The sequence below is a fragment of the Phoxinus phoxinus genome (assembly GCF_949152265.1).
Source record: "Phoxinus phoxinus genome assembly, chromosome: 3".
Taxonomy (NCBI): domain Eukaryota; kingdom Metazoa; phylum Chordata; class Actinopteri; order Cypriniformes; family Leuciscidae; genus Phoxinus; species Phoxinus phoxinus.
In genome coordinates this window covers 47,956,611-47,974,451 of record NC_136878.1, presented here as the reverse complement: position 1 = coordinate 47,974,451, position 17,841 = coordinate 47,956,611, and the positions used below count along the sequence as shown (strand labels likewise).

The 17,841-nt window shown below is 44.9% G+C and overlaps 1 protein-coding gene across 1 annotated transcript; it reads right to left on the bottom strand.

Annotated features, from left to right (window-relative positions):
* Positions 1 to 782: 782 nt before the first annotated feature.
* tbx3a (T-box transcription factor 3a) lies at positions 783 to 16,950 on the bottom strand. Its single transcript, XM_079608090.1, has 8 exons — positions 16,823 to 16,950; positions 7,260 to 8,480; positions 5,907 to 6,174; positions 5,445 to 5,591; positions 4,617 to 4,693; positions 4,054 to 4,208; positions 3,190 to 3,779; positions 783 to 1,660 (listed from the first exon to the last, which is right to left on the bottom strand). The coding sequence occupies exons 2-8, from the start codon at positions 7,628 to 7,630 to the stop codon at positions 1,286 to 1,288; spliced, it is 1,983 nt and encodes a 660-aa protein (XP_079464216.1). The 5' UTR covers positions 7,631 to 8,480; positions 16,823 to 16,950; the 3' UTR covers positions 783 to 1,285.
* Positions 16,951 to 17,841: the final 891 nt, after the last annotated feature.

The following is a 17,841-nucleotide window of genomic DNA, read 5'->3' as shown; positions in this document are numbered from 1 at the left end:
CTAGACCCTCAGATGTCCCCTATACCCTCAGATGTCCCATATACCCTCAGATGTCCCCTAGACCCTCAGATGTCCCCTAGACCCTCAGATGTCCCCTATACCCTCAGATGTCCCTCAGATGCCCCCTAGACTCTCAGATGTCCCATATACCCTCAGATGTCCCCTAGACCCTCAGATGTCCCCTAGACCCTCAGATGTCCCCTAGTCCCTCAGATGTCCCCTAGACCCTCAGATGTCCCCTAGACCCTCAGATGTCCCCTATACCCTCAGATGTCCCATATACCCTCAGATGTCCCCTAGACCCTCAGATGTCCCCTAGACCCTCAGATGTCCCCTATACCCTCAGATGTCCCTCAGATGCCCCCTAGACTCTCAGATGTCCCATATACCCTCAGATGTCCCCTAGACCCTCAGATGTCCCCTAGACCCTCAGATGTCCCCTAGACCCTCAGATGTCCCCTAGACCCTCAGATGTCCCCTATACCCTCAGATGTACCTCAGATGCCCCCTAGACTCTCAGATGTCCCATATACCCTCAGATGTCCCCTAGACCCTCAGATGCCCCCTATACCCTCATATGCCCCCTAGACCCTCATATGTCCCTCAGATGTCCCCTATACCCTCAGATGTCCCTCAGATGTCCCCTAGACCCTCAGATGTCCCTCAGATGTCCCCTATACCCTCAGATGTCCCCTATACCCTCAGATGTCCCCTATACCCTCAGATGTCCCTCAGATGTCCCCTATACCCTCAGATGTCCCTCAGATGTCCCCTAGACCCTCAGATGTCCCTCAGATGTCCCTCAGATGTCCCCTAGACCCTCAGATGTCCCTCAGATGTCCCTCAGATGTCCCTCAGATGTCCCCTAGACCCTCAGATGTCCCTCAGATGTCCCTCAGATGTCCCCTAGACCCTCAGATGTCCCCTATACCCTCAGATGTCCCCTAGACCCTCAGTATTGTCAGTCTATATTGTTAAAAGCGCTTTATAAATGAAGGTGACTTGACTATTGAGTGCACTTCACTCCCACATCGCACTACAGGAACGAGTGTACAGCTTATGTTCACTCACTTCTTCAAGTGCACAGTATAGTGGACTAGCGTAGGGAATAGTGCATGAGGGTTTAGGGTGTGATTTCGCATTCAGCCAAAGTTACTGTTAGTTTATCAAAAGAACATGTCCCGTGTTGATTTTAGTTTCACCAAAGTGCATTTAGAGTCTAAGCGTGATTCTCCGATGCAGGTCCGTGTTGTGAACGGGAACGGGAACGGGAACGGGAACGGCTCTACGGAGACACACTGCGAGCGCGGTCCGGCTTGGACTCGAGTCCGCTGACCAGTCGCTGGATGCTCTGTAAGTCGCTGCTCGAGTCGCGGTCTCCGCAGGGCTTCGGTGAGCCGGGCGAGCGGCTGGTGACCTCGGAGTCCAGGCTCGAGCTCTTCGGGTCCCCGGCGCCGCTCGCCATGCCCGGGAGGGCCGTCGTGAGGAGAGTGCTGTCGGGGACGCTGGCGAGAGAGTACGGGCTGTACCGTAACCGGGGCCGAACCGCGTTCAGGAACGGGTGCCGGTGAACCGCGGAGGAGGACTGAGCAGCGGCCGCGGCGGCCATATATGTGTACGGGTACGGGAACAGACCTCCGAACGGGGACATAGCCAACCCCTGCAGAGAGAGAGAGAGAGAGAGAGAGAGAGAGAGAGAGAGAGAGAGAGAGAGAGAGAGAGAGAGAGTGAGTCAGCAATGAGCACACTCACTCATACACACACACACACGCATGCGCACGCACGCACATTCACACACACACACGCACGCACGCACACTGACGGAATTGACTGAGGGGAACGCTGTCTTCTGGCTTATTGCAATATGCAAACTGACTTCTCAGAGTTGTCCTGAGACAGGAACGGCTATTGATCAAAATTCATGTATAACTTTGATGAAAGGTTTTAAATGTTGACTGTATTCAGAATCAACGCGTGGATTTAAACGTCAATGGCGACGAAAATTGGATAGTCTATTAAAAATGATTTCAGAGGTAAACAATGTGCAATTAAAAATTCACAGTTCAACAACTCCGTGATTAAAAGAAATTCATTATATAGCCTCTTTATTGTATCAAGCACACACACACACACACACACACACACACACACACACACACCTGCAATTGTTATGTTAAAGATAAATTCCTGATTAATCCACAAAACTAGTTTCAATTGTTAACTAAATGTATTAGGTTGCTTCAGTGATATTAAATTACAGTTTTGACTTAGAAGTAATTTAATCATTTTAATGTTACTATTACTATTTGAAGGTTACATTTTTTTCAACACACACACACACACACACACACACACACACACACACACACACACACACACACACACACACACACACACACACATGTATTTGCTGGAAAAGAGACAAACTGCGAGGTTTATCAGTAGTCAGCATTTCACGAGGATCAAAACAGTTCATCAAAGTTATTCTACAATTTGATCCAGTTCAAATGTTGACTAGTGTATATATATATATATATATATAAATAGAATATAATATAAATATATAGGTGGAAAATAGGCGTGAACATCTTTCTCTTTTTTATGAATTAATTGCTGTCTGCACACATCCGCCAAGAACATCTTTACTGCTAATCTCGAGCAACTCGTCAGTTGTTCTGTATTTGCTGACAATTTATGGACTGTGCCACAGAGACACTTAAACACTGCAGGACACGCCTCGCTCATTCTCCTCAAAACTCCTACAGGCACCAACAAAACGCGCGAAAATACTTCATAAACAGGGTTATGATCAGCACTGAAGCATCAGCCGATCTCATAAAAGTGCCCATAGCACGAATCGTATTTATCGTGCAATTTATATGCAAAAAAAAAAAAAAAAAAAAGAGAGAGAGTTGTACGTGCATATGATACGCAGTTGTGCATAGCCTATGATAAGCACTTTATTGCGTGTAATCCGCACTCCACAGCACTAATCAAAGGGATTTACAGAACACAAAACGCGCTAAAATACTTCATACACACCCGTCCAGGGTTATGATCAGGACTGAAGCACGCATGTAAAATGCATGTATCATATGCACGTAAAAACTTTTTTTTTTTTTGCGTATAAATTGCACGAAAAATACAACTCGTGCTATAGCCACGCATTGCCATGCGCTCGTGCCTCACCTGAGTCGCGAGCACGTGCTGCTGCAGATGGAAGGGCATCGGGGGGCCCGTGGGTGAAGACATGCTCGCGGGGTCCATTGCACTGACCCCTCCCGAGGACACCGCGGCCAGTAAAGGGCCCATCCCCGCGGCCATGCTGGAGAACGCGCCGCCCATGCCGAACTGGCTCGGGTGTAAGAGGAACGGGTGGCTGATCGAACCGCCCAAGTGGTTGAAAAACTGCTGGCCGGCCAAACCCTGCGGAAATCCGAAACTGTGCAAGTGGTTTTGATTCAAGTGCGCGGCGCCTTCTGTTTGGACAGTCAATGGCATGTAGTTTTCTTTGCTGGCGGTCCGGGACTCGTCGGCTTTGGCCTGTTCTCGGGCTGTGGGACTCTTGAGCTCGTCCCCGGAGCGAGTCGTGCTCGAGATCAGCGTGACCGGACTCTCTTTCCCAGTCCTCCCACTCTCCACACACACAGCTGTGCTCAAACTCGCATCGGGATCCTTCGAGTCCTCCGTCGTGGTGGAGATCTTACTGGAGTCTGGCACGTCTTTCACGTTCCCATCTTTGTCCTCTTCATCACTGTCTTCATCGCTGTCACAGAAATCTAGAGGAGAGATCTCCAATCATCAGCTTTACTCACTCGTGTCGTGAGACAGCGCTGTACACAGACAGTCGTGGCAACACGAAATGCACAGTACATAAAAACGAATTGTGTGTCTTATTAGTAAACCGTGAGGAAATACAGAACATTTGAATTAAATAGAGAGATGGAGATTCTTGCGTCTTTGTATCGAAATATTCGATTGTTATAGAGTCACATTTCTTAGTACATTCCAAATGAAAATGTTTATTTGATTAGTATTAAAATATGAATATACCTTTTAGGTTGTTCTGTCCCACAGTCGAGACGGCGGGAGAGGAGTCCCGGCGGAAGCTCTTGAAGGCCGGCTGCTCCCCGGAGGACTCGTCGGATGTCCCGGTGTCCTTCTTCTGCTCCTCGAACGAGCGCATGGACTGCAGAGCCAGCTGCTTTCTGTCGGGAGCGAGCACAGCGAGAGTGTGTGACTGTCAGAGCAAACAGACTAACACTGCACTGGAGAAATCATGTTCGTGACCTTTTAATTAGCTACTCTTTCTTTCTTTCTTTCTTTCTTTCTTTCTTTCTTTCTTTCTTTCTTTCTTTCTTTCTTTCTTTCTTTCTTTCTGTCTTTCGTTATTTCTGTCTTTCTTTCTTTCTTTCTTTCTTTCTTTCTTTCTTTCTTTCTTTCTTTCTTTCTTTCTTTCTTTCTTTCTGTCTTTCGTTATTTCTGTCTTTCTTTCTTTCTTTCTTTCTAACGAATAAATGTTTTCATGCAAACCGAAATACATCTGTAATAAGCAACAGTGTTCTGAATGACAGAATGTTACGGAATGCTATAATAAGCGGCTCGCGCTCTCTTACCTTTTTTCGCGTCTCCCATTCCCAGTGTCACGAAATCCTTTTGCAAAAGGGTTGTGATCAATTTTTAGTTGTGTAATCTGAAATGCAATGACAGGTAATCGGTTGAATAAAGATAACTTGCATGTTTCAGTTTCATCAACCGATCGCATACTCTTTTTTGCACGTATTTATAGCATGAAATATATTCAACAGGCTCGATATGTCTCTGTGACTCACTGCGATCTCCTCTTTTATAGTTTATGTTGGCCTATAAGCTTGTTTTCTTTTAAGATACAGAATATTATGCATGCAGTGACTTGTCTAAAACCTTTTAAGTTATTTTCACAGAGGTATCACTGGGCTTTTAGAAAAATGGAGGCATTTCCAGCTCATAAATATTGGAAACCTTTTTTATGTCTACAACCCCACAACATGAATTCAGTCTCTCCTGCTTGTCTCCCCATAAGCATTTCGTGTTGTAACATTTCCTGGAGTTTCCTGGAGTGTTAATATTTCAGCTGTTTTCTAATAAACACAAACACACACACACACACGCGCGCGCGCGCGTTTCCATGAACAAACTTTTGAATAACTATTAAATGAAGATACGGTGTGTGTGAAAGAGGAGAAAGTGAAAGAGAGAGTGTGTGTGTGTGTGTGTTCTGCATTATGGGTGAAGGCTTTGCTATATGATGTAGGCCTCACAGTAATACATCTATAATTACAGAGAACAAATGCACTGCATATAATAACTAAGAACGTTTATGCCATAAGTAAACACCGTCAGTCATGTACTTGAATAGGCATGAGTGTGCAGTCAGGTCGGACAGAAAGCCCGTGGTGACCCACCTTGTCGTTCTGGTAGGCGGTGACCGCGATGAAGTCCGTCTCGGGGAACACGTAAGTCCTGAACGTGCTGTACGGGAGCTTCAGGATGTCGTTCGCTCTCACGATGTGGAATCTCGGCTGGTATTTGTGCATGGAGTTTAGTATCGTCTGCAATATACATAAAGCCGAAGCTGACTTCCAAATAACATTTTCATGACGGGTAAAGAAATCGTGTTCATGAGACACACTTTCTGCATAGTTGTCCACTAACACGTTGAAGCATGCGGTTTTTTCCCCTTTATAAATGTTTTTTCCTCTGCTCGGAGAGCATTTACATGCACATATTTTAAATTAAATTTCCCCGACAGTGCAAAGTCTTTAACAATATATCAACATGCATAAAAATAGTACATGCAAACACACGTATTTAAACTACAACAACCATAATAATAATAATTATTGAAAAAGACGTAGCTAACTTACAAATCCATGCTTGTCGGAGATGTTATTCGTCAGTTTAAGTTTGTGGAAATTGACGACTTTAGACATCCATTGCTCTCCGGTGGCCGGACTGTCCGGGTGAATGTACATGCGTTTTGGCATTTCGGGGTCAGCCTTTCCTGCCACCATCCAGCGAGAGTTATGAAATTTATACCTGCAGTCGTCAGCCGCAACAATATCCATCAACAGAATATACTTGGCCTTTTTGTCCAATCCCGAGCATCTGACTTTAAACGGAGGGAACATTCGCCTACAGAAAAGATAGTTGAGTTATATTTCTATATTTCTGAAGCTTGTGCATGCGGCTAACATCTGCACAACTCCTGGATTTTTCTTTTGAGAAACAGTCATTTCAGACATCTGTGTGTGTGTGTGTGTGTGTGTGTGTGTAGCTACATTAGGCCCAGCCATTAGCCTTAACGTGAAAAACAACATTTAAACGGCAAAACTAAGTTACAATCAAAACGTGCTATTTCGACACCATTGCAAAGGCTATATATTTTTATAATACAAGCTGTGAATTTCACTGTTCAAAATCAGCTTTTATGGAGCACAATTCGCATATGCCACACTCTAAAAAATGTTGGGTCAAATATGGACAAACCCAAACGTGTGGTTAAAAATGTAATTTAAAAATGTATCCCAACGCATATGTTTGTCCATTTTTACCCAAATTTGGGTTGAAACAACTCAGCATTTATTTTTTAGAGTGTAAGCTAAAACGAATAAACCAGCGATTCTTTTTTTTTTTATTCTATAAATATTCTGTGTTGTTTCAACCAATGTTTGGGTCAAATATTGACAAACCAAACCGTTGGGTTAAAAATGTAATTAAAAAATGCAAACCAATAGTTTGGTTTGTCCATATTTGGCCCAAATTTAGGTTGAAACAACCCCGCATTATTTAGAGTGTAAGCTAAAATTATTAAACCAGCGATGAATTTGATTACACTCTAAAAAATAATAATAGCTAATGCTGGGTTATTTTAACCCATGTTTGGGTCAAATATCACATGTAAAAACCCAACCATTGGGTTAAAAATATAATTAATACATTTAAACCAATGGTCCATATTTGACCCAAACAACCCAGCATTTTAGGCCTATTCAAGTTGGGTTGTATTTTAGAAACATTTGCATCTCCGCAAACAGAAATAAAAGAAACAATAAAAAGCCCATCCCGTGTCCCATAATTGCTTTTCTAAAGAAACCCATGAGTCACTCAAATCAATAAAACAATTATATCTGATATGGGCTAATCTCCGTTTCTAGCTAGGCTATGCGACTTGATGGAATTGAAAGCACGGCTCGTGTCTTGAATAATTCCAAGTTTACCTTCCAGATTTCGTGATGACCATTTCTGTGCCGCGCTTGTGGAACAGATCCCAGAGCTCCTTGGCTTCCAGGTGCACTTTCGGGTCGTCGTCCACCTCCTCCTCGGGCTCGAGTGTCTTCAGAGGCCGGAGATGCGAGGCCTGGTGTCCCAGAGAGGAGAAGTGCAGGCCGGTCTCTGCGGTCATCAGCTGCTCCATGATCGGCTTGCCCAGCGCCAGCGAGCCCGAGGGGGGCAGTGCCAGGGCCGGGAAGAAGGGCGGCTGGTGACCCAGCATCGCGCTCATGGCAAACTCCGGACCCCGGTGAGGTAAAAACGGGTGATATGCCATACTGGATCCTTGGATAACTGGATCTCGCATCGGAAAGCTCATCCAAGTCCAGATTGCAGAGGTGTCGCGGTGTTCCTTAAAAACGAGAAATCAGAAATCAGCGAGAAAATAAATCAGCGCTGGAGAAGTGCTTCACTCGGGGCGCGAGACTCTTAATTGTCCCACTAGCTGGATTCCAACAAAAAAAAAAGTGTGTAAAAGAGAAAGTGAGAAACAGCAATCCATTAATATGCCGCTTGTCCGTGAAATCGAGAAGAAAAAAAAATAAAGATGAAATAAATTAAAGACGCGGTGTGTGTCGGTTTCCTTCAGCCTTCTGTAAAACAGACATTCCTGTGATAATAATGAGATCGTCCCGAGTCCTGCCAAAGAGATGTGTTGAAATATTTCGTTGCCTCGGAATAATTCCTCTGTCTTTACTTGTTGGAGGGATACACCTTCACACGCGCGCTCACACTCGTCCTCTCGCGCGCGCACACACACATCTCACACACGATCCGCGGAGAACGGGGTCCAGCACGGAGATGTTCCCAGCGCTTCTGAACTCCATGGGCTTCGGTGTGTGTGGATGTGTTGCGTGTTTCGAGCTCCAGCTCTCTGTTGATTGGCTCTTTCACGCTTTCGGACCAATTGTGTCGCTCCGTAGGCGTGGTTTTAACAGGTCGGGTGGAGGGGGAAGACTTCAGACTTATAAAAAGGTGTTTGAGAACTCTATTGCTGCCGCGAAACAGCGCTGTTGTGTGAAAATGTCAACATCATTAGGACTCGCATCTGTCGGGCTGTGGGACCCGGAGAACCACACGAACCTCCAGGACTCGCGCGCACAGCGTCACTGTTGGCCTCGTTTCGCGCACACAACATCATGTGTCGCTCCGTGCGAGCGTTATTACACCTGGGAGAAGACAAGCGCGTCAAAATAAGTAATATGCATGTTATTAATCTGGAGATATTGCAGTTCATCAGCATAAAAAAAAAAAAAAAAAACATTTGTTGCAGTCAAAGCGCTGTGCCACGAATCGAGTCCGAACGAATAAATTATAAATAATTATTTTTTATAATAATTTGAACACTTCCAGAGCTACTGACTGTTAGATTAAATTGGATATAAGAACGAAAGTCAACGAGCGTGTTAAACAGGGTGTACAAGAAAGTATTAGATAGACAGAAAAGGGTGCAAACAACGCAACGTCAGCGAGATTTAATTAAATGTGCTAAAGTTTATTTTATAAAAGCACATCTATCGCCTTTTATTCAGCTCACACACACACACACACACACACACACACACACACACACACACACACACACACACACACACACACACACACACACACACACACACACACACACACACATCTTTTTTTGTTGGGAGGGGGGGGGGGGGTGATTCGATTTAAAAAATCAGTGTGTAATGCGAACTGTTGTTTTCACTGAATTATCAGTGTGTTGCTCAATTGTGTGTGTGTGAATGCCTCAGACACGTTGATAACGGCGCATCTGTCCTGTTTGGCGCCCGACACAAACACGGGATTAATTCACACGTAAACAACAGAGGCTCGTGGTCAGTCACAGCGCCTGAGAAGCGACCCAGTCATCCGGTCAGCAGAGCCGAGGACCAGCGAGATTTATCACCCTCCATCGAGTGGACAAATACTGTCCCTGCCATCTCAGGAGGAGCACTTCTGTCCTGCGCAGTTGTGGCCATGACCCAATAATAAGTCTGTCTTTAGCTATAGGCAAAGATAATGAAATTAAAGCTTGTCGATTTTTAGTTCTTCGGTCGCAATGCGTCCGTGTGCATTTTTACTATATTGTGTGCAGTGTGTACAATCAATGCAGTGCAAACTGATGACGGGTTGCTTTAAAGAAAATAACACTGAATGCAGTGGTTTCACACACACTCCTGATGTACAGTAATCAGCGTGACTGAGATCTTGCAATACTATTCCCGCTACATGTACGCGCATTCTGTGTGGCATTATAGTTGTGAATGTGATCCTATAATATATATTTTTTTACATTTATTTATTTATATTTATTGATTGACTCTAGAAATGTCAATCTTTCCAAAACTTGACGGAATGCTCTATATCCACGGCTGTCCATCGCTGCCTCTCCGACTTCTTGATCTGCTGATTTGTGTTTTTGCGTGAGTTAATACATTTTTAAATCTCTAATTAAATTCCTTTTAAGGTGTTAGTTAAAAGGAGTCAGTGTTATAGTGGTATCTTTCTTCCTTCAGTGACCAGGTCATTTAAAAGCTACCTCGACAGATCGGCCTTATTTAAAGCTTTACAGGATCACAAAAAAACCCGCAAGGAAGATTTTAGTCCTGCCAGTTATTTTTATAACCGCGAACCCAACATGACATTTGAGCTGCTCAAATAAATCAATGCTCAAATATCTGCAGAAATCGAGCAAAGAAGTGTCATTGAGGTCTAAAATGCTGGGTTGTTTCAACCCAATTTTGGGTCACATATGGACAAACCCAGCTGTTGGGTTACATTTTTAAATTACATTTTTAACCCAACGTTTGGGTTTGTCCATATTTGACCCAAAATTAGGTTGAAACAACCCAGCATTTTTTTAGAGTGGGGAAAGTGTTGAAGCGTGACCAGATCTGGTATATCTACACAACACAGGTTCCTGACTCTGGGGAATGTGCAGGAAGCAAATCCTCTGCATTCTTCTGATGTATTCAGCAGTTTCCCCAATCAGAGTGCTTTTAACCCATTGGCACACAGCACTCTAAAAAATGTGACCCAAATGTGGGTCAAATATGGACAAACCCAACCGTTGGGTTAAGCATTTTAATTGAAAAATGACCCATATTTGACCCACATTTGGGTTTAAACAACCCAGCATTAGTTAGAGTGATATGCAGAGCAACATCGTTTTTATATTGAGCAAGAGAAACTATCGGCCTTGCTGACCGTGCAGTCATTCAGTCTGAGACTTTCCTCCGCAGGCATGTGATGTCATGTGGTGCTTTATAACAAGTTATCACACTTGAAGTTTTGACAAATCATTACACAGCAAGATTTTAGGTAAAAAATAATATAGGTTATCAATTAGTTCCTCTAAGTGTCCACAATTAAACATTTTGCACCATTTTAACTAATTCATTTAAATGGTCCTGGGGTTATTCTTGAATAATATCCCATGTAGCCTCTCTAAAAATATGAGTTCACAAAAAGAATCCACAAATTATGTTTAAAATATGTACTAGGCCTATTCCATGTCACTCTGTGGGACATATCAACTTCCCGAAGGCGTGTGCCAAAGCCTCACACACTCTCAGTAGTCGGATGGAGGATGGAGGATGGAGGAAGAGCGTCCTCACACACTCTCAGGAGTCGGATGGAGGATGGAGGAAGAGCGTCCTCACACACTCTCAGGAGTCGGATGGAGGAAGAGCGTCCTCACACACTCTCAGGAGTCGGATGGAGGATGGAGGATGGAGGATGAGCGTCCTCACACACTCTCAGGAGTCGGATGGAGGATGGAGGAAGAGCGTCCTCACACACTCTCAGGAGTCGGATGGAGGATGGAGGATGGAGGAAGGAGGAAGGAGGAAGGAGGAAGAGCGTCCTCACACACTCTCAGGAGTCGGATGGAGGATGGAGGAAGAGCGTCCTCACACACTGTCAGGAGTCGGATGGAGGATGAGCGTCCTCACACACTCTCAGGAGTCGGATGGAGGATGGAGGATGGAGGATGAGCGTCCTCACACACTCTTTTAGGAGTCGGATGGAGGAAGAGCGTCCTCACACACTGTCAGGAGTCGGATGGAGGATGAGCGTCCTCACACACTCTCAGGAGTCGGATGGAGGAAGAGCGTCCTCACACACTGTCAGGAGTCGGATGGAGGATGAGCGTCCTCACACACTCTCAGGAGTCGGATGGAGGAAGAGCGTCCTCACACACTCTCAGGAGTCGGATGGAGGAAGAGCGTCCTCACACACTCTCAGGAGTCGGATGGAGGATGGAGGATGGAGGATGTGCGTCCTCACACACTCTCAGGAGTCGGATGGAGGATGGAGGATGGAGGAAGAGCGTCCTCACACACTGTCAGGAGTCGGATGGAGGTTGAGCGTCCTCACACACTGTCAGGAGTCGGATGGAGGATGTGCGTCCTCACACACTCTCAGGAGTCGGATGGAGGATGGAGGATGGAGGAAGAGCGTCCTCACACACTCTCAGGAGTCGGATGGAGGATGGAGGAAGGAGGATGGAGGATGAGCGTCCTCACACACTCTCAGGAGTCGGATGGAGGAAGAGCGTCCTCACACACTCTCAGGAGTCGGATGGAGGATGGAGGATGGAGGAAGAGCGTCCTCACACACTCTCAGGAGTCGGATGGAGGATGGAGGATGGAGGATGAGCGTCCTCACACACTCTCAGGAGTCGGATGGAGGATGGAGGATGGAGGATGAGCGTCCTCACACACTCTCAGGAGTCGGATGGAGGATGGAGGATGGAGGAAGAGCGTCCTCACACACTGTCAGGAGTCGGATGGAGGATGAGCGTCCTCACACACTCTCAGGAGTCGGATGGAGGAAGAGCGTCCTCACACACTGTCAGGAGTCGGATGGAGGATGAGCGTCCTCACACACTCTCAGGAGTCGGATGGAGGAAGAGCGTCCTCACACACTCTCAGGAGTCGGATGGAGGAAGAGCGTCCTCACACACTCTCAGGAGTCGGATGGAGGATGGAGGATGGAGGATGTGCGTCCTCACACACTCTCAGGAGTCGGATGGAGGATGGAGGATGGAGGAAGAGCGTCCTCACACACTGTCAGGAGTCGGATGGAGGATGGAGGATGGAGGATGTGCGTCCTCACACACTCTCAGGAGTCGGATGGAGGATGGAGGATGGAGGATGTGCGTCCTCACACACTCTCAGGAGTCGGATGGAGGAAGGAGGATGGAGGAAGAGCGTCCTCACACACTGTCAGGAGTCGGATGGAGGATGAGCGTCCTCACACACTCTCAGGAGTCGGATGGAGGATGGAGGAAGGAGGATGGAGGATGAGCGTCCTCACACACTCTCAGGAGTCGGATGGAGGAAGAGCGTCCTCACACACTCTCAGGAGTCGGATGGAGGATGGAGGATGGAGGAAGAGCGTCCTCACACACTCTCAGGAGTCGGATGGAGGATGGAGGATGGAGGATGAGCGTCCTCACACACTCTCAGGAGTCGGATGGAGGATGTGCGTCCTCACACACTCTCAGGAGTCGGATGGAGGATGGAGGATGGAGGATGGAGGAAGAGCGTCCTCACACACTGTCAGGAGTCGGATGGAGGATGAGCGTCCTCACACACTCTCAGGAGTCGGATGGAGGATGGAGGAAGGAGGATGGAGGATGAGCGTCCTCACACACTCTCAGGAGTCGGATGGAGGAAGAGCGTCCTCACACACTCTCAGGAGTCGGATGGAGGAAGAGCGTCCTCACACACTCTCAGGAGTCGGATGGAGGATGGAGGATGGAGGATGAGCGTCCTCACACACTCTCAGGAGTCGGATGGAGGATGAGCGTCCTCACACACTCTCAGGAGTCGGATGGAGGATGGAGGATGGAGGATGAGCGTCCTCACACACTCTCAGGAGTCGGATGGAGGAAGAGCGTCCTCACACACTCTCAGGAGTCGGATGGAGGATGAGCGTCCTCACACACTCTCAGGAGTCGGTTGGAGGATGGAGGATGGAGGATGAGCGTCCTCACACACTCTCAGGAGTCGGTTGGAGGATGGAGGATGGAGGAAGAGCGTGTGGGTCAGGGTCTGTCAGACCAACCCGATCTCACGGCAATTCGTACGAATTTTACGAGGTGGCTAATTCGTACCAATTCATACGACCTCACTCGTACGAATTTGTACGTTTTTTGCTAAATCGTACATATTTTACGATTTGCCAAAATCGTATGAATTCATACGAATGACCTACCCCTGACCCCGCCCCTAAACCCAACCGTCACGTGGGTTTAGACAAATCGTACAAATTCGTACGAGTGAGGTCGTACAAATTCGTACGAATTAGCCACCTTTTAATCACTCGTACAAATTCGTACGAATTGGTCGTGAGATAGCGTTGGTCAGACTGTGGAGCTCCGACTAGAGATCTGGCAGGAAACTCTTGTAAATCCACTGAAGGCTGTCGAGATTGAGTTTCTCTCCAGCATTAGCAGATTTCTATTTAATGAATGCTCCTGAAATGTTGTGGTGAGGATCTTTTACTTAGAGCACACACACACATTTTCATTTTATGAACGTGATCCCAACATTTGCTCAGATATCTGAGGATATAACGTATCATATTTCAGTAACTGTACTTTATAATAAAACAATACATGTTGGTCTGTGTTTTATGATCTGCATATATGCTGGAATATAATAACCCATGTTTGTCAGCAACTGGTTCAAGAAAACTAAACGATGGATAAACTGAATATGAATTTCAAGAGAAGGCTATCAATACACTGTGTATGAATTGTAAAGTACAAGCTATTTTACAGGACTCTCTGACACTGCATGTATTGATGAACTGATTTAGGAACAGAAGTATATCATCTGTTATATTCTGTAGTGAGTCTTCCTGAGGCTGTAATAATCATATTGATGATCATGTTGTATTGTGTAGTTGCCGCACAGGTGTGTCCAGTATCTGTCTATCAATGACAACATAAATCTGATACACTCACACAGGAATCCATCATTAACTTTCCACACCTTTAAAATAATCTACAATATTTGTGGCCTTTTAGTTCTTTTCCAAAAGTACAACAATAGTCCCTCTTTATGTATATCTAGACAACTGTTGATGCTTAAGTATATTTACAGAATAACATTCACATTATTCTGTAACACGTGACTCTTGTTTCGGAAGCGTGCCAAGATATTATAATTGATTCTGTTATAAAGTCTAAAGCTTCTAAGTTTCTCAGTTTAATTGATAACGTGAGCAGTGTGTCTGTAGGTATGGGAATGCCCTGTGGCGAATGATCTCTGAGGGAAGCAGATCCATCAATCGCTCGCTGGTTTTCTGTTTTCTGCAACCGGTTGACGTAAAGTGACTTCTTGAAAACAAAAGGAAGTCGATTGCGGTTTTGAGCTTTCATCTATTAAAGTTCCCACAGATGTTTTGCATGAGAGGGGGAGTGTTTCTGAGTCCAGGGAAGCTGATTGGAGCAGAAAGCGGCAAATAAGATGGACGTGAACTAAAGAAATAACTTCACTCGTCTAAACGTGTAATATAAACAGGCGAGCTGTGCTGTGAAGAGTTCTCGCGATCACTGACACGCTAGGGGTTTTTCATTCCTTCAACAACTGTATGCAAAACACACACACACACACACACACACACACACACACACACACACTGTGTAGGACACCATAGAGTTTTTTCATGGCGGTATCCAAGCCAAACAAAGGTTAATTTTATTATTCAGAAACTTAATTTAGCCTGGAATGGCTTTATTAAATCTTGGCTACACTAAACAGAACATAAGAGCCTCTTTACGGGAGATATCAAAATAAAGGTGTTGATATTCTACAAAACACGCAATTGCAACACAGACACATGGAAATTCCTAACCGTTTTTATTAAATTGGGGACACATTCGTATACGATCATTCCTGGGTTTTGTATCTGATCACATCGTATGAAATCGTACAGATAGTTCGTAAAATAGTGAGATTTTAGGAGATCTGGAGATTTAGCCTCAGTTGTGTTGTGCTACATATCGGGCAACTGGAGCAAATTTTAACGCGACAATTTAAGAAAATGATGATGATAAAGAAAGAGAATGGGAAGCGATAATTTAGCACACTCCAATTAAAGGTCTTGTTGAGGAAAAAAAATAAGAAATTTCTTTAGTTCTCCAGTTAAATCACTATCATTATTATTAATAGCTTCTCTATTTAAATTAGATGCTTGCTTTAAAAATCGGGCCTATCGCGTGTGATGTTCAAATGTCTACTTTTAAGCAATACTTTCTCTTTTCCTCCGTGCTGTCTGTGGATCTCGTGCCTGTCTCTAATGATAAACAGTGGAAGCGCGGACAAAGATAAGCACGACAGTTTTACATCCCATATAACAATGATTTTGGGGAAACTTGCGTGGACTAAATGAATGAATACGTTCTGTTTAGTGCTTCCCAGCTCAGATTAATTTATGGACCTTTCAGCATATCCACCTGTATATGTGGGTTTATGACACGTCATAATTGTGTTTGACTCTCCAATCAAAACAAACAAATTCATACTTTCTCTGATTTCGCCGTATTCAAACACCAGAGCGCCATTCAGCAAACCAATTAAAATCCGATTAGGAAACATTTTGCTTTTCAGACCGAGGCAGCGAAGAGCCCGTGACCTCTCCGCACCGGGTCACGAACTAATAAGATCCATGGCCCACAAAGAGGCTTCACAAATGTCCTCGGAGACCGACTGTGGCCTATGCACCTTTGACATACATAGGACATTAATTGGTCGCGGTATTAACGAGGAAGGTGGGATATTCCAGTTAATTAGTCGCGATTGGATAAGGGTGAACATTATATGGTTCGTCCGGTTGTTGGGGATCATCTTTTGTGTGTGTTAAATGAGAAGTGAGTATCGCTGTGCCTGTGTACAGTGTGCTTCTGTGAACTGGCGACAGCTCGAGTCCATGATGGGAAAAACGCAAATCACAGGACCTCATTATCTCATTTTTATCGCCATCTTTTGGGAGCAAGCCTTAATCAAACGTGGCACCAAACTCTCTCTCTCTCTCTCTCTCTCTCTCTCTCTCTCTCTCTCTCTCTCTCTCTCTCTCTCTCTCTCTCTCTCTCTCTCTCTCTCACACACACACACACACACACACACACACACACACACACACAGGCTGAGTAAACAGTGCACAGAGATCAGTAAACGAGAGTGTCTGCGGCATATTCTGTTTAGAGTCCATAAAGATGAACGAGGAGCAGTTAACAGCGTGATTGTGTAATCCAGTATAACTTCTAAAATACATTAGGGTGTTGGTAATGGTTTGCTGTATATAGTCGTAAACTAGTTGCTGTTAAAACTGCTTCTCTAAAAAATGGAGCTAATTTCAAATGTCGCTGTTGCTGTCCGCCTTCAGAAATTAAGATTCTAGTCTAATAATGAATAAATAATACAATGAACGCACAATAAATAATGCACACATTTAGGCAGTTAATGCCAGCTAACCCAACACAGCAGCCCATTACCTTCAACTTCTGACTTTATTACAGCGTCTCGACAGCAGTCTGGATATTGCATCAGCAAACAAGCAACACATTTTAATGATCATCTCAGATCCCTACCCTGCAGATATGAGTCCTGCAATCAAAAAGCAAAGATTGTCAAAGAGATTTACACCTGTCTGGTTGCCCGTCAGCCCATAGATTAGACTACTGGAGCCAGGTTGTCTGGAACCCGTGAGCTAGTACTTCACCCTAAATCCGGATTAAACACGATAAAATAATCAGCAAAACGCCGCTTTTACATGCCCGATAAAAGCGAACCTCCGCGAACGCAAAACCAACAGCCGAAGTAACTCAGCGGAAATATACAGCGCCAACATGTTCCATATACTTGCCGGTCCCGCGCGTCTGTGCTCTCGCAGGAAAGGGTTTTATGTCATGAGATTATAGACTGCAGTCCGATGCGGGTCACTGGACCCAAGACACTCCCGGTTACTGCGATCATTTCTCAACAAGCCTTTTAAGTTGGCGAGCGAAGGCGTATTATGACAGACTTCCCCGTGTTGCTCTGCAGAGGAAACATTAACATACTAATCTGAGCCAGCATCAATACGGAATATCTTTGATAATGTCGAATATTTTAATCCTAGTTTTTTTTATTTATTTTTATATGGGAATGATGCCATATAAAAGCAATGACAATTTGCATGGAAATTGAGAAACTCTTATTATTAATGTGTACATGTATCTAAACTTTCATGTGCATTCTAAGTCTTCAATATTTACTAGTGTTCATATTCTCATTTTATGGATGTCTGTCGTGTGCTAGGCCTACATGTATTATTATTATTTTTTATCAGTGAAAAATTAGGTTTACAAATCAAAATGTTAACTGTGTATAGGATGTGTATTTGTTTTAGGAGAAATGTACAGTCATCTAGAATGTCGTCGGTTCAAACCTGAAATCATTCAGCGAAGCGAAAGCAATTAACATGATTAAAACGGACTGTGTGATTTACCGCGACTCATGCAGTGCACTTTTA

What these genes read in the sequence shown, in the direction of transcription:
- tbx3a (XM_079608090.1), bottom strand. Translation starts at nt 7,630, where the DNA reads ATGAGCTTTCCGATGCGAGATCCAGTTATCCAAGGATCCAGTATGGCA. An exon ending in GTCATCACGAAATCTGGAAG is followed by an intron (nt 6,175 to 7,259) that starts GTAAACTTGGAA and finishes TCTTTTCTGTAG; the next exon opens with GCGAATGTTCCCTCCGTTTA. An exon ending in GGGACAGAACAACCTAAAAG is followed by an intron (nt 3,780 to 4,053) that starts GTATATTCATAT and finishes TCTCTCCTCTAG; the next exon opens with ATTTCTGTGACAGCGATGAA.